This window comes from Anthonomus grandis, chromosome 10 (assembly GCF_022605725.1).
Source record: "Anthonomus grandis grandis chromosome 10, icAntGran1.3, whole genome shotgun sequence".
Taxonomy (NCBI): domain Eukaryota; kingdom Metazoa; phylum Arthropoda; class Insecta; order Coleoptera; family Curculionidae; genus Anthonomus; species Anthonomus grandis.
Window position 1 is genome coordinate 23688039 of NC_065555.1, and position 14655 is coordinate 23702693.

The following is a 14655-nucleotide window of genomic DNA, read 5'->3' on the forward strand; positions in this document are numbered from 1 at the left end:
AGGCATATTTAAAGGTGATTAACAGTAAAAGAAATTAATATTTATTTATTTTTTTATTTCTCTTTGACGAGAGCTGTATACGGGATGATTTTTAAGTTGATATTTTTTTTTAACTGTGTATAGAAATCGGTAAAATAAAACCTTTTTTCAAATAACTTTATTCAAAAAAACGAAAAATAAAAAAATTGCATTGCCAAAATGTTATAAAATGAGTCCAATACGGTCTTTTCTAATTTAAATAAGTTGTTCAAAGTTGTCACCATTAACTTCAACACAAAGACTTGCTCGACGTAACAGGTTTTTGTCTAACTGTTGCCGCAGCCTGCTCAATATGTGCTTTTAGTTCTTCTTGTGTGTCGATAGGCGTCTTAAAAACTAAACTTTTCATATACCCCCACAAAAAAAAGTCACATGGATTTAGGTCTGGCGACCTTGGTGGCCATGCAACCCATCCATTTCGGCTTCGGCCAATCCACCGATTTGGCTAACTTATATCCAAAAATTCGCTTACTTCTCGTCTAAAATGGGCGGGTGCTCCATCCTGCAGGAGCCACATAGCTTGCCTGATATTCAGTTTCACGTCTTCTAACAGAACAGGCAGATTATTTTGCAAAAACTCCAAATATAAACATCGCCCGTCAAACGGTCTGATAAGATAAATGGTCCAACAAGTATCCCATTCACAATTCCTGCCCACACATTAGCAGAAAAGCGATGTTAAAAAATTGGTTCTGCGAATTGCATGGGGATTATCACCAGACCAAACATGCGTATTTCGAAAATTGTTAATTCCGTTTCGGGTGAATGTTTCCTCGTCCATGGCTAAAATTTTGTTCGAAAAATGTTGATCATTTTCATGTTGTTGTAGGAACCATTCACAAAACTGAAATCTGCGGGGGATGTCTTCAGGCAGTAGCGCTTGGACACGTTGAACGTGAAAGGGATTAAATTGATTTTCGCGCAATGTTGTCCATACTTTTGGTTGACTTAATCCGACCTGCCCTGCAACAACTCGAGTACTTGTGGTTGGATCTTCTTCGATAAGATTTAAAATTTGTTCTTCCCTATGAACATTTTCAGGTCTCCTTCCTCTTCCTGCATGGCCTCCACGATGTTCCCGTAAATCGCCAGTATCCCTAGCCCATTGAATAATATTTATGAAACTTCTGGGTGTAGGATGATTCCGCAAAGAAGAGCGGTCTGCGTATAATACCGAAGCAGAAGCAGAATTTGAAGACACTTTCTATAAATAAGCAACATATTCACAAGTTCATTGTTTTCACAACGATGTGCCATTTTTAGGATTTGCAAATTTAAAATTAACAACAATAAACCAAAAGTGTCTAAGACTAACTGATCGGTACAATGCGTGATCGATAATACAAAAATTCGAGCAAACACTAAACATAAACAGACGATGAAAAACAAACCCATATTCACTTTTTTTATTCTGTATGTCCCTTGTTTTTGAGTGTATCGAGAAAAGTTATTTGAAAAAAAATGTATATTATACCGAGTTCTATACACAGTTAAAAAAAAGTATCAACTTAAAAATCACCCAGTATACAGGGTGGCTAAACGAAAACGAAACGGCGGCCATGTCGGACTCGTAAAGATTTTAAAAAGAAAACGCTCGGACACGTCAATTTAGATTACTACGAGGAAACATTTTCAGAGTATAATACCATCCCCTAGCCAGGGTGGAACTAACCTCAAAAATTTTAAATGGAATAGTGGGTTGAGTTATACCTTGTTTGAGAGGTCTTTTGATTTTCTTTACGGCTACACCTAATTTAAAGGATTTTACTTCAGCGGTTCTCAAACTATTGACTATTATAACATTTAAGTTTTTTGGAAAACCTTTACTAAATGTTGGGTGTTTGGAAAAACTGTATTAAATCGCAATTCTTTATCGAAATATTAATTTATAGATTTATAAACACTAGTCCAAGAAATACTGAAAATGGCCATCGTTATAAGCCATGCAATAATACAGATTTTATAGATTTTATAATATACCGGGTGGTGCGTCGCCGAGCGGAACATAGGAAAACCCATGTAAATTTTAAGGGGGTCAATTATTGGCTTCCCTGTACATTTTATAGAAAAAATGTAAGATAACTTTTTGAAGAGACCAATCTGGCAAACCCTTGTGCAAAGTTTTAAAAAAATTTAATAAACTAATCTTGAATTATTCAATTAAATTGGACCCGCCTTGGAAGAAGTTGTTCAGGAAGATCAAATGATCTATTATTGGTCCACGCTAACGGATACTTTTGCCAGCCAGGTCACTTGATCACCTTTCACCGAATTACTTTTTTTTGTAGGGTCAGTTTAATTAATTAAAGTTTCATTTATAAAAGTGGAAAATTTGAGAATCTAAACCAGTTACAAAACGCTATTTCGTTAGAATGTAATAAAATTTCCCAATATCAACTTAGTAACGGTAGAAATTAATTTTATGATCGGTTAGGATATTGTTTAGCTCTTAGTGGGGGGTTGTTTGAACATTTGATTAATTGATGTTTTTATGTAATTCTCTATTATTTTTAAAAAAGTTATTGTATTTTATTTTATTTTATTTAATTTTGCTACACTTAGTAATATTAAGAATTCTGTTCTCTCTTTTTTCGGATCTATTTTCGATCTTCTGAGTTAAACATTTACAATTGCAACGTCTTTGGACTCGAATTTACTAACAATAGGTTTAATTGTTGAAATGGACCAGATAGGCTTGATGGGAAAATAAATTGAAAATATTTCAGATACTGCTATTGGTTTAATTAAATTCTAAGTATGATAAAATTATTTTTTTAATAATCGATAATATTAATTGTTATTGATTGAACTTCATGGTTATATTAAATAAAAGTTTAGATAAAAAAGTAATGTTAACGTGTCTTACTTTGAATGTATGGTTGTTAGATTGATAAAACGAAAAAAAAACCACCCTGTATAATACAGAATCTCGTTCTTTTTAAACGACACTGTAAACCGTCAAAATAAAAGACTTCGAAAGACCTTTTAAACAAGCTATTTCTCGATACCCCTTGCCATTTAAAATTTTTAAGGGGATGACCCTGGCGGGCAGAGGGTGAAAGGGGGTGAAGTAATTTTAGGTTAGAAAGTTGTCCCCCTTGACAAACCTTTTGACGTATTTCGGCGTTTTTTTTTTAAACAGTGGTTTTCGATAAATTCGTGGTGGGAAGTTTTCAAATGAACACCCTGTATATTTATATATATGCAGGACTATCTATATAGCGATATATATATAGCGTTAGTTATATATATATTTTATATAGTTTATTATTAGTTATATATATAGTGTTTTATATATATAATTTATATATGATATATATGGTAATAATTTCTTTTTTCGATCTATAGGGTTGCTTCTACCCTTTTTTGACGGAAGTCACTCACATGTCTCTAATTTATTATTTATATCTTAATTACTAAAAACTGTTTAAGGTACATATATTTGAAAGTGAGACAAAATTATAAACATTTTTATATTTTATTCCTTCTCTTCTAAATTTGTGATACTAATACCCTCCTATATAAAAGCATTTTTTATGAATAAATTAAATCCCTGAATTTGAATAGTGAATAAACTGTATTAGGTACCAAAGGAACATGAGGATATTTTGATTGAACTTATACAAAAATGTTATTTTCTTTACTGAGACAAACGTCTTGAAATACCAAAATACGCGTGCGACTTATTTGTTAGTAAACGCAAAAAACTCCAACCGCATGCGAACTAAAAAATGCACGAATCGGTTCCTCCCGATGAATCTCTGGTAACATTGACCCGTCTGCTGCGAGACGAACAGTGTTCTGCTCTGCTTTAACGATGCGCTGTTGCCAAATGCTCACCTTCCCGATAAAGCGCGTTAAATCCATTTCAGGCAAAGTCACGTGCTGATGATTGCTCTTAACCTATCGTAAAAGCTATTCCGCACCTCTAAAAGAGTTTCAGGTAAAATGGAATTGGCACCTTCGACAATTTTATTTCGCAATTCCTCTAAATTTGTTGGCCTACTAAATTCATGCTTGTAAATGGTCTGCTTAAGGTAACCCCACCGATAAAAGTCATTTAAAGACAAATCTGGAGATCTAGGAGGCCATTGAATATCGCCAGTCCCACTAATAAGGCGGTTAGGAAAAGTATTTGTTAAAAATTCTTTTACCCTAGCCGCGTTATGAGCAGGACAGCCATCTTGCTGAAAATAAACCGATCCCAGGTCTACATCAGGTAGGATTTGAATGGCAGGAAGAACTTGATTTTGCAGCAACTCAAGGTACCTCTGGGCGTTTAAAGTGCCAATAAAAAATGGCCCTATAACATCGTCGCCCAAAATACCTGCCCAAACATTCAATTTCTGAGGATACTGGCTACGAAACTGAAAACTTCTGTGCTCGTTTTCCTGAGACCAATAACGAACAATGGAAGGATTGTGTTTGCCATGTAATGGAAAAGAAGATTCATCAGAAAACAAAATATTTTTTTAAAAATATTCATTTTCATTTGCCTTTTCCAACATGGTTTCACAAAATTCCATTCTTCACCATTGGTCTTCAGGAAATATTTCCTGAGTTTTTGAATACTTAAAACATTTGTGCCCATATTTTTTCCAAATACGAGCAACAGTTTTATTGCTCATTCCTAGTTCCTCTCCAACACTTGTAGTGGACCCTGTCGAATCAAGTTCTAGGGTACTGCAAACCATTTCTTCCCGCCGTTCTATATCCTGGACCACTTTAACAGGTGGTTCTTGACGTTTTGTGTGGCATTTTTTACAATCTTGAAGACAAAAAGATGTCTCAAAATTTGTAACCATATTTAAAACCGTTTTTGCATAAGGAATCGGTCTATTCTCAAATGTCACTGAAAACAAATCTCTACATTGTACTGCCGAATTGCCTCCATAAAACCATTTAATTAGTTGAACTCTTTCGGAAGGGGTATAAACAGCCATAGTGAAAAAAACACGAAAATAACGCTCAAAAATTACTAATGCAACGTGCAGTAACACAGCAAAGTGAGGTCTGCTGACTCCCGATTCAAAAAATAAAAAAATTCCGCTGCGTGCAAGCCGCAACCAACCGGTGTTGCCATTATTTTGGGTAATACGTAGCTCACGATAACACGATCTGTATAGTCCAAACGCAAACAACGAGCGCAGGTGCCAAATACTTATATCGAGGGAATATTTCCGGACAAAATTTACAGCATTGCCGTTCAGTGTGGAAATTTGGGGATTTAAAGAATGCAAATTAAAAATATTAATTAATATTAGGTATTAGTGATTAGTATAAATATAGTACAAAATAGTTTTGGTTATTAAACGAATTTCATTTTTTCTTTTGCTTTATAATAAACAATGCAATTCAGATTCTGCTAATTACAATAATTTATTATATCACTTTATTTTCTTCAGTTTAAAATTGAGTAATAACTGATAACATGGAATACTAATCATGTTTATGAACAAAATATCCCCTCTGCCCCCTGTGCAGATGTTGCGCTCAATCCAAAACAACCAATAAACATTTGTTCTAGTGTATTTAATGTTCTAAGGTGATAACTAAAAGTGAGTTGTTTGTGTTTTTTTATATTTTTTATAAAAAAGGACCTTAAAATTAAAGATAAATAGATAAAATATACTCACTTGTGAGTTATGTACAGGAGTTCCACGTAGTGAGAAAAAAAATTCACAAATTAAACCAACATAAGAACATTCTAGACTATAAATAACATACCACTTAATGTAAAAGGATGTACAATATTTAAAAAGGGGAAGACGTTATTACCATTTCATGTTTGTGTTTAAATTATGTTAAAAAGCGGGAAACAGGACGTTAAAATAGGTTACAGTCATCCCACTGTCAACTTCACTTCAGAATCAGCGTCATGCAAACCTGTCTAAAAGATAGTGGCGACAGATTGGAAACATTGACCACAAAATTGTCACAAAAGTTGGACGTTAAAACAAAATGATGGAACAAATTAGACTTTAACAGTGAATTTGTGTTTGAATAAAAACTCTGGAAATAGGTTTTAATTTATTTAACGGTGAAAAGGCAAACTTACAATAGCATCAATCAGAAATGAGTCCGTTACGTAAGAAACTGCACAATCATAAAATTATTAATTGTGCAGTTTCCTATGTATCAGAACGTAGTGTCTATTGAGGTTTACTTCTAAATTTAAAAAAAAAAAAGGATTATTGTTGAGCTCATTAGAGATATAAATATCTTCAAGAAAATCCAGTCAAGTGTAATTTTGGAAAGTAATTTGGTAAAGGATTTCAGAGTAATAATTTGGACTAAAATTATGGTCACTAGATCTTATCTTCACCAGATGCAGAAGACGGTTTATTTAAGTGCTCAGCTATGCGTGTTTTCCTAGGACCGACAAATACGTCCCACATATGAACAGCCACAAAAATCACACTGTAGCCTGTAATTAATCAAAATCTAACGTAAGTTTTTTCTTGTTTTATAAGAATGTTTAATGAAGGTATTATTAATTTTCTTATTATATTAGATAAGAATTAATCAATGGTAAAGAAATGAAAGTATTGTCTTTTTTAATGTCAGAAAAAATATGTTTTTTTTTTTTTTAATTTAGGTAGTTTCATTTTATTGATTAAAGTATTAATTAGGTTGGAATCATAGTTGTCGTTAAAAGAAATTTGTTTAAAAATATTTATTTCGTTTTGAAAATTAGGAGAAGATGTCTAAAAGACGGTGAATGCAACAGTTGAAAGCAGCCATTTTGCGTTGGTGAGAGTGGTTGGAATGATTTGAAATTATGTGGTCTGATTTCGTAGGTTTTCGATATATCGAAAAATTTTTATTATTTGGTGGTTTATGTATCATTAAATCTAAAAAAATTAAGTTATTATTAGCCTTTATTTTTAATGCGAAATAAATTTTAGAATGTGTATTTGGTTTAAATTGTTTTAGAGTAATTGAGCTCCCAAAATGTCACAATTTAAGAAGCAGAGACATTCGTCAATTTTTGATATATCTATATCAATTCAAAATGCCTTTCTTGTCAGTTATTATGAAATTTGATTCCAAATGATCCATGAAAACAACCGCTAAGAATGGAGATAAGCAGCTGCCCACAGCAAAGCCAATAGCTGTTGGTAAAACTTATTATTGAAAAAAAATCTTGAGAAAAGCAATGGTTAAATAATGTTATTAAGGCTGCGGTTATTAGTTACTTGTTGAAAGCTGTTGAGGTAACTGCAGTATAGTCGTTCCGATAGCTGCGGTTATTGGTTACTTGGAAGCTGTAAAAGCTGCTAGAAAAAGTATGAAGTTTCGTTTTTATAGCAATGTTCATAATATAAGCAGTGGATTAACGCCTGAGGCGGCTCCAGATACCTTAGAATGTAAAACTACTAGAAGGCTTAATAGAGTTTAGAAATGCCTGAAACTATAGTAAATTCTCACAGGAAGCAATGAAGATTTAAAAAAAAAAATCAACGTACTTTAACTACACTAACAATATAACTTAATATCAACTTGGAAAAAATGTTGCTTTAATACACTTTTAGAACTCAGACAGAAGTGGAAAAAAACAAGAAATGAGTTAGGGGTTATTTTTGCTTTTAATAAATTTTTGGTAAATTCATAAGAGTTCCTTATTGAAAATGGATTAGAAAAATTGGCGATTTAAGGAAAAATAGAAGTTAACCAGGAAAAGAATTTTGAGGCCGGAGAATCGATATAAGAAACTATAGGTCTTACAGGACAGTTTTGTTTGTAGTTTTTTGGTAGTCAATAAAGAATCTATCTCCAAAAATGTTCGTAAACATTTTTTAAACTATTTATAATATATCTGAGTCTGATGATGACAAGAGCACTTGCTGAAATGCATCACTTCTAACATGATAATTGGCATTTTATTGATGGAGGAAACACTTCTTTCTTCATAAATTGCTCTACAAAACTTTTCAATATTATATTGACTCCACTTCAGAATGGCCTTTTTCCTTTCTTTATTAGCCTGGCTTCTAATTTGATAGTGCTGTAGTATTCGACGTTTAAACTGATATGTGACATGATCCGATATTAGAAAATAAATAATCGAAAGAGTGAAACGTAAAAAAATTATTATTAAATTTAGGGGCAAGGGCCGATAGTTTTTAGAGAGAATTGATCGATTCGGCAACCGGCTACCGATCGCAGGTTTTTATTTTTACGGGTTGATAGTTTGACATTATTTCATTAGAAATATCTCCTTGTGTTAACAAGTATAATAAGTGACTTACTTTTCTGAAAACTAATAATAGTGATTTTCCGACATTCTTATCTATTATATACAATATAAAATAATATACAAATATAAAAAAAGTATTAAAAATAACAGTGAAACTTTATTTATGTATACAGGGTGTTCGTTTGAAAACCTCCCACCACGGATTTATCGAAAACCATTGTTTAAAAAAAAACGCCGAAATACGTCAAAAGGTTTGTCAAAGGGGACAACTTTCTAACCTAAAATTACTTCACCCCCTTTCACCCTCTGCCCACAGGGTCATCCCCTTAAAAATTTTAAACGGCAAGGGGTATCGAGTAATAGCTTGTTTAAAAGGTCTTTCAAAGTCTTTTATTTTGACGTTTGACTTTTTTAAATCGGTCGATTTGTTTTCGAGAAAATTAGAAAAATCTTTGTTTATCTTAATTTGTTCAGATAGAAAACAAAAACATGAAAATATCAGTTTTTATTTCAATAAGTGTTTAAAATGTTGCCCGTTAGGGTTTGCCAAATCTACAATTTGTTTATAATTTAAAACGGAAACTACCAACATAAACAGCAATTCCAAAGATTAGACGTGGAAAAAACTAAATAACAACCTGAATTTTTTTCCGCATTCTTTTCATCAACACAGATATCCTGGGCGAACTGTATTTATTGTTATACCTGCTTAGTTATTTATAGTTGCTAAGGAAAATAAAGAACTTATTTTGCCATCAGTTACATTTGTGACAGTCTTGGAATAGTGTCTGTATGGAATAGTGTAGTGTATCTTTATTTGTTAAATTGAAGATTTTAGTTTCAAAATGGTAGACACACTAGCCCAAAGAGTGGAAATTATTCTAATTTATGGTGCCCAAAATCAATGTGCTCGGCAAACTGCCGCGCAGACATCCGGAGAAGATAACTTTGCATAGGTATGTTTTGGACCTTGTTACTAAGTTTACTGAAACTGGATCTGTTGCAAATAAAAAACGTTATCATCGGCGAATTTTGGATGAAGCCGCTCAAGTTGAAGTTTTGGGTCATTTTGGAATAAATCCTAATACTTCATTACGCAAAATTGTTGCTGCCACTGATATTTCATTAGGCTCTGTTCACACAGTTATCAAACTTCATAAATTTCATCCATTCAAAATGAAAATATTGCAAGAGTTAATCGTCGACGATTTCGATAGGCGAGTTGAGTTTTGTGAAAAAATGACTAAAGCGATTAATGATAATACTATCCATGTAAAGAATATCTGCTTCAGCGATGAATGCACATATTATCTAAATGGATTTTTTAATAAGCATAACTGTAGATATTGGAGCACTGAAAATCCTTATGCATTTGTAGAAGGACATACCCAGCACCCTCAAAAAACATAATGTGCAGGCATTTTAGAAAATAAAGTGATTGGACCATTATTGAAAAGATTGGATAGGGCGAAGGAGGCCTATAGAATGGCCTGCTAGATCTCCTGATATAACGCCGTTAGACTTTTTTCTATAGGGTCATTTGAAATCTATTGTGTTTGCTCCCCAACATGACAGTTTGGATGAATTTGAAATGAAATGAAATTGAATTTGAAACTTCGTCAACGCATCATCGACAGCTGCCATGATATCCCACAACATGTTTTTGAAAATGTCCGTCAGGAATTTGAACATCGCCTATATCATTGTTTGGCCAAAAACCGGCAACATTTTGAACACTTATAGAAATAAAAACTGATATTTTCATGTTTTTGTTTTCTATCTGAACAAATTAAGATGAACAAAGATTTTTCTAATTTTCTCGAAAACGAATCATCCGATTTAAAAAAAATCAAACGTCAAAGTAAAAGGCCTTTCGAACCTTTTTGAACAAGCAATTACTCGATACCCCTTGCCATTTAAAATTTTTAAGGGGATGACTCTGGGGGGCAGGGGGTAAAAGGGGGTGAAGTAATATTCGGTTAGAAAGTTGTCCCCCTTGACAAACCTTTTGACGTATTTCGGCGTTTTTTTAAACAGTGGTTTTCGATAAATCCGTGGTGGGAAGTTTTCAAATGAACACCCGGTATATTCATTAAAACTTTTGTATACTCTCAGTTTTGTCGTAATAAGAGAATCTCGTAAATATTTGTTTATGCTTAAAATTAATTAAATTACTGAAATAAAATAAGATCCAATACAAGTTAAGAACGGCATAAATCACAGTATGAAATAGGATATTATGACACTTGCTAAAATAGGACTTATGGTCCAGTTATTTGTTTTCATTATTTTCTTTGCTTTCAAATACAATTAACCTAATAAGTTTTATTAAAAAATGTGAAAATTTCACAGCAAAAATAACAGGCGAGATTTTTTCTATAATTTGACTTAAGTTAACTTACCATTGTTGTTTCCATTTAAGAGCGATGCCGCGGACGTAAGGCCGACGCGCGTTCTTCGCAAAATCCACAACATAACTCGCGTTACGACGTTAAGGGACGCACTGACGGCCGAATAGCGTTCCGACGCTTAACCAAGGGACGTCTCTCGGCAGGTTTAAGCACTCAGGAGTTGCGTAGACCCAATACAACAAAGGTTCAAGTTCAGGGTATTTGGCATGCGATTTGAATTTGAATACCTTAATTTGTTAATTAAAGACGCGTTTGAATTATTGCTTGACCTGCAACTAAAGTTAGAGTTCTAAAGTTAGTATTGTAGATTGTAGCAGAATGAAATTAAATGAAAATCAGCTGATATATGTAAAGAGAAATAGCTGGAAGTAATTTAAAAATTGCCAGCTCTAGAGCAAAAAGTATGTGTAGTAAAGGAGTCTATAATTCAGCAGTTAGCCACTTCGCCTCAAGCCATTTAATAAATAGTTGTTTATTTCTATACTAATATACAGGGTGTCCAAGATAAGGATCCTAAGCATGGGGATCTCAGTATCTAGTGAAGTTACAGCTTAGGTTAAATTAGAAAAAAGTTGGTACTTTGAAGCGTATTTAAATGCCGTTGAGAAAATTCAAAAAATTTCATGGCCTGTCGAGATATTGGGGAAAAACGGAAATTTGCCAAAATCGGTTTTATTTTTTCTGACCTTATTTTAAAAAATGTAAAAAAACTAACAAAACCTTTTCATTACCACTTTTTAAGAGCTACGTGATGACGGTTCTTAGATTTTATATCCGATGTTTCGTTTTCGAGAAACCATCATCAACTTTATTTTCTTATATGGCCCGGCAAAAAAAGTATACCCTGTATCTGATTCCATTTTTTATTACAAATTCAACGATCTACCACGTCACATTTTTTTTATTAAATTCAAAAATAAATGCGATTTTTCTATTTTTTAATCATATTTTTAAGTAGGCTTTTTGACGTAAATACCTCTTACCCTATCACATATGGTTTAGTTTTATGTTAGTTGATTTAGAGCAGTGTTACTCAAACTTTTTTCGTGAAGTAACCGTTTTAAAAAACTAAATTTTTAACGGAACCCTAAACTCTAAATTAAAAGCAAAAGCAGTTATATGTGAATTGTTTATTAATAATCATACGAAAAAAGATATATACAGTAAGTAGTGAGTTAGTAAGCAAATGATAACACAAGTTCATTTAATGCAAGGCATGTAATTGTTTTTTATTCCTCATCAAGTGGGTCATGTCAAGCTTGATAGAAAAAAGTTGAATTCTCATGTCTGGTTTGGCATCCATATCCGTTGCGGTATCTTGTTTTTGTAACTGTATATGCCCGTTTCACACAAATACGTTGTTGGGAACGGCAGAAGAACATTCAAAGCTTCTGTGGCAAGTTGTAGATATTCATCACGTACCCTGCACCAAAAATCATTTAGTGAAATTGTTTTGAACAATGATTCCATGCTTGTATTCGATGTCATTCGTTTCATTTCTAGAAATGATTCATAGATCTGATTTGACATATTTTCAGGCTTCTGTTTATTTCAATTTAGATGAAAAAGCGTTTTGAATCCATGAGTTTATTTTCAGTTTTGTATTCTGTTCTTCGGGAAAGTAAGATTTAAAAGTCCCTTGCAGATCATTGAGATATTGCACCAATTCAACAAACATTTCATTTTGAAATATTTTTGTATCACTAAGACTATGGTGACTAAGAAACTCACTTAGCAAAGAAAAGCTTTCGATTTCTCTCTTACCAAAAAAAGTAATCCAAAAATCTAATTTTCTTTTAAAGGCAGTTATTTTGTTGTTAGCATTGAAAACTGTTGTCTGTTTTCCTTGTAGTGACAGGTTTAATTCGTTAAGTTTTCCAAACATGTCTGCTAAAAATGCTAGTCTAAATAACCAGCTTTTATTGGACAAACGGTCTTTAAAATTAAAAGGAACATCTGTAAGAAAAGCTTTTAATTCTGTTCTTAGTTCAAAAAGCCTTGTCAAAGTTCTACCCCGAAACAACCATCTCACTTCAGTATGGAGCAATAGTGTTTTATGATCGCTACCATAATCTTCACATAATATTGAGAACAATCGGGATTGTAGTGGACGTGACTTGACAAAATTAATTATTTTTACTGACTCATCAAAAACCAGTTTTAGATTTGGTGGCATTTTCTTAACCGCGAGTGATCGTCTATGCAGGATGCAGTGGCTGGAACTACAATTTGGCGCTTTCATTTTTATTCGTGATATTGCTCCCGCTGTTCTACCTGTCATTACCTTGGCTCCATCAGTACAAATATCAATGCAATCATTTCAATCGCGTTGGTTTTCTTCAAAAATTATGTTAATCGTGTTAAAAATGTCTTCTCCGGTTGTGTTAGTAGGCAGCGATGAGCACATAAGCAAGTCTTCTTCGAGTGAATGTTTATATGGATATCGCACAATTACTAGTAAGATGACCAGTCCAGCAATATCAGTCGACTCATCCATTTGCAAGACGAATTTGTTATTTTGAAGCCGTGAAACCAGTTCTTGTTTTATGTTTGCTGCGATATTTGGGGATATTCGGCGCGTAACTGTATCGCTCGAAAGCGGCACTGTAGAAAGATGCTTTACAGATTTTTCGTCGAGCATACATTTTGTTATGTCTACCACACATAGTTTTATTAGCTTTTCAGCGATAGTGTGCGATTCTCCTGCTTGGGAAATGCGGTAACTAACCAAATACGATGCCTCCATGGCCTTTTCATTCACAGTCTGAGTTGCATACGTCATAGTTTTTTGGCTTCTTAATAATTGTTCTTTTTTACGTAGAAAAATTATTTACTTTTGTTTTTGAAGTTGGGATATACAGTTTCTAAATGTCGGCGCATCTTAGCAGGTACCATGGAACTATTAGGAAGGAGTTTGCTGCACAACATACAAAGAGGTGAGCCGTTGGAATCCACAAATCCGAGATAAATGTATGATTTGTCATACTTTCGTTTTTTCTACTTTGTTGTTTTACTACTTGAACTTGAAACTAAAAAACTAGAACTTGACGCCGTCATATCACCTTGATTTGAATTTGACCGTAGCCGATCGATAATTCTAGCCTGGACACTTATCCCCGCTTCCATCGATACCTCACAACAGAAGCCGAAATCATGCGAGGCGACGACCGCATCGCGATGGCAAAAATTCCGCGCAAAATATGTGCCCCATATTTTGCGTTCTACTGTGCTTTGGGACAAAGCGACGAAGGAGTATAGTAATAAAGACTCCAGAGAGAAGGCTTGGGTTTCTTGTGGTGCGGTGATGTATGAAAATTGGGAGGTCATGACAGCGGAGGAACGAAACAAGAAAGGTAAGATAATATTAATAACTAAGATTCACTAGATTTTATTTTATTTTATTTATTGAGTGTAACATGAATAAATTTTATTATTTTTAATGTGATATACCTATAAGCGTATACATACGGATTAATACATATATTTGTCTTGAAAACTGACTGCCCCGGGACCCATAAAATAATTTGCAAAATAATCTCTAATATCTAAACCTTGGCCCCTTATTGATTCGCCAAAATTATCAATGTCACTTAATGAATAAGTATCCATATCTTCGAAATTAATTCCATCTCTTTTACGTACATAATTGTGTAAGATACAGCAAGCCTTAACAATATCGTCAATGAATTCGGGTTGTACTAATATGGCGGAATGAAAAACGCGCCATTTATTTGATAAAACACCGAAAGCACATTCTACCGTACGTCTGCATCGTGAGAGGCGATAATTAAACACTCTTTTACATGGAGTAAGATTACGAGATGGATACGGGCGCAGCAAATTTGATGATATTTTAAAGGCTTCATCTCCAACCATTACAAATGGCTGAGGATTGTCGTCTGTATTCGGTAAACAACGAGGTGGTGGCAAATTCAAGGCTCCTGAGTATAATTTTTTCCCCAACGGACTATCTCGGAATACTGTAGAATCTCCTTCCTTTCCATA

General features: G+C 33.5%; 1 protein-coding gene across 2 annotated transcripts in view; it reads right to left on the reverse strand.

Moving 5' to 3' along the window:
* LOC126741335 (uncharacterized) overlaps nt 1–10983 on the reverse strand; it is a 696399-nt gene extending 685416 nt beyond the window's left edge. For both annotated transcript variants that reach the window (XM_050447739.1, XM_050447738.1), the window contains exon 1: nt 10642–10983. In XM_050447739.1, coding sequence (XP_050303696.1) covers nt 10642–10714 — 73 coding nt within the window. In that variant the 5' untranslated portion in view covers nt 10715–10983. The remainder of the gene's footprint in view (nt 1–10641) is intronic.
* Nucleotides 10984–14655: the final 3672 nt, after the last annotated feature.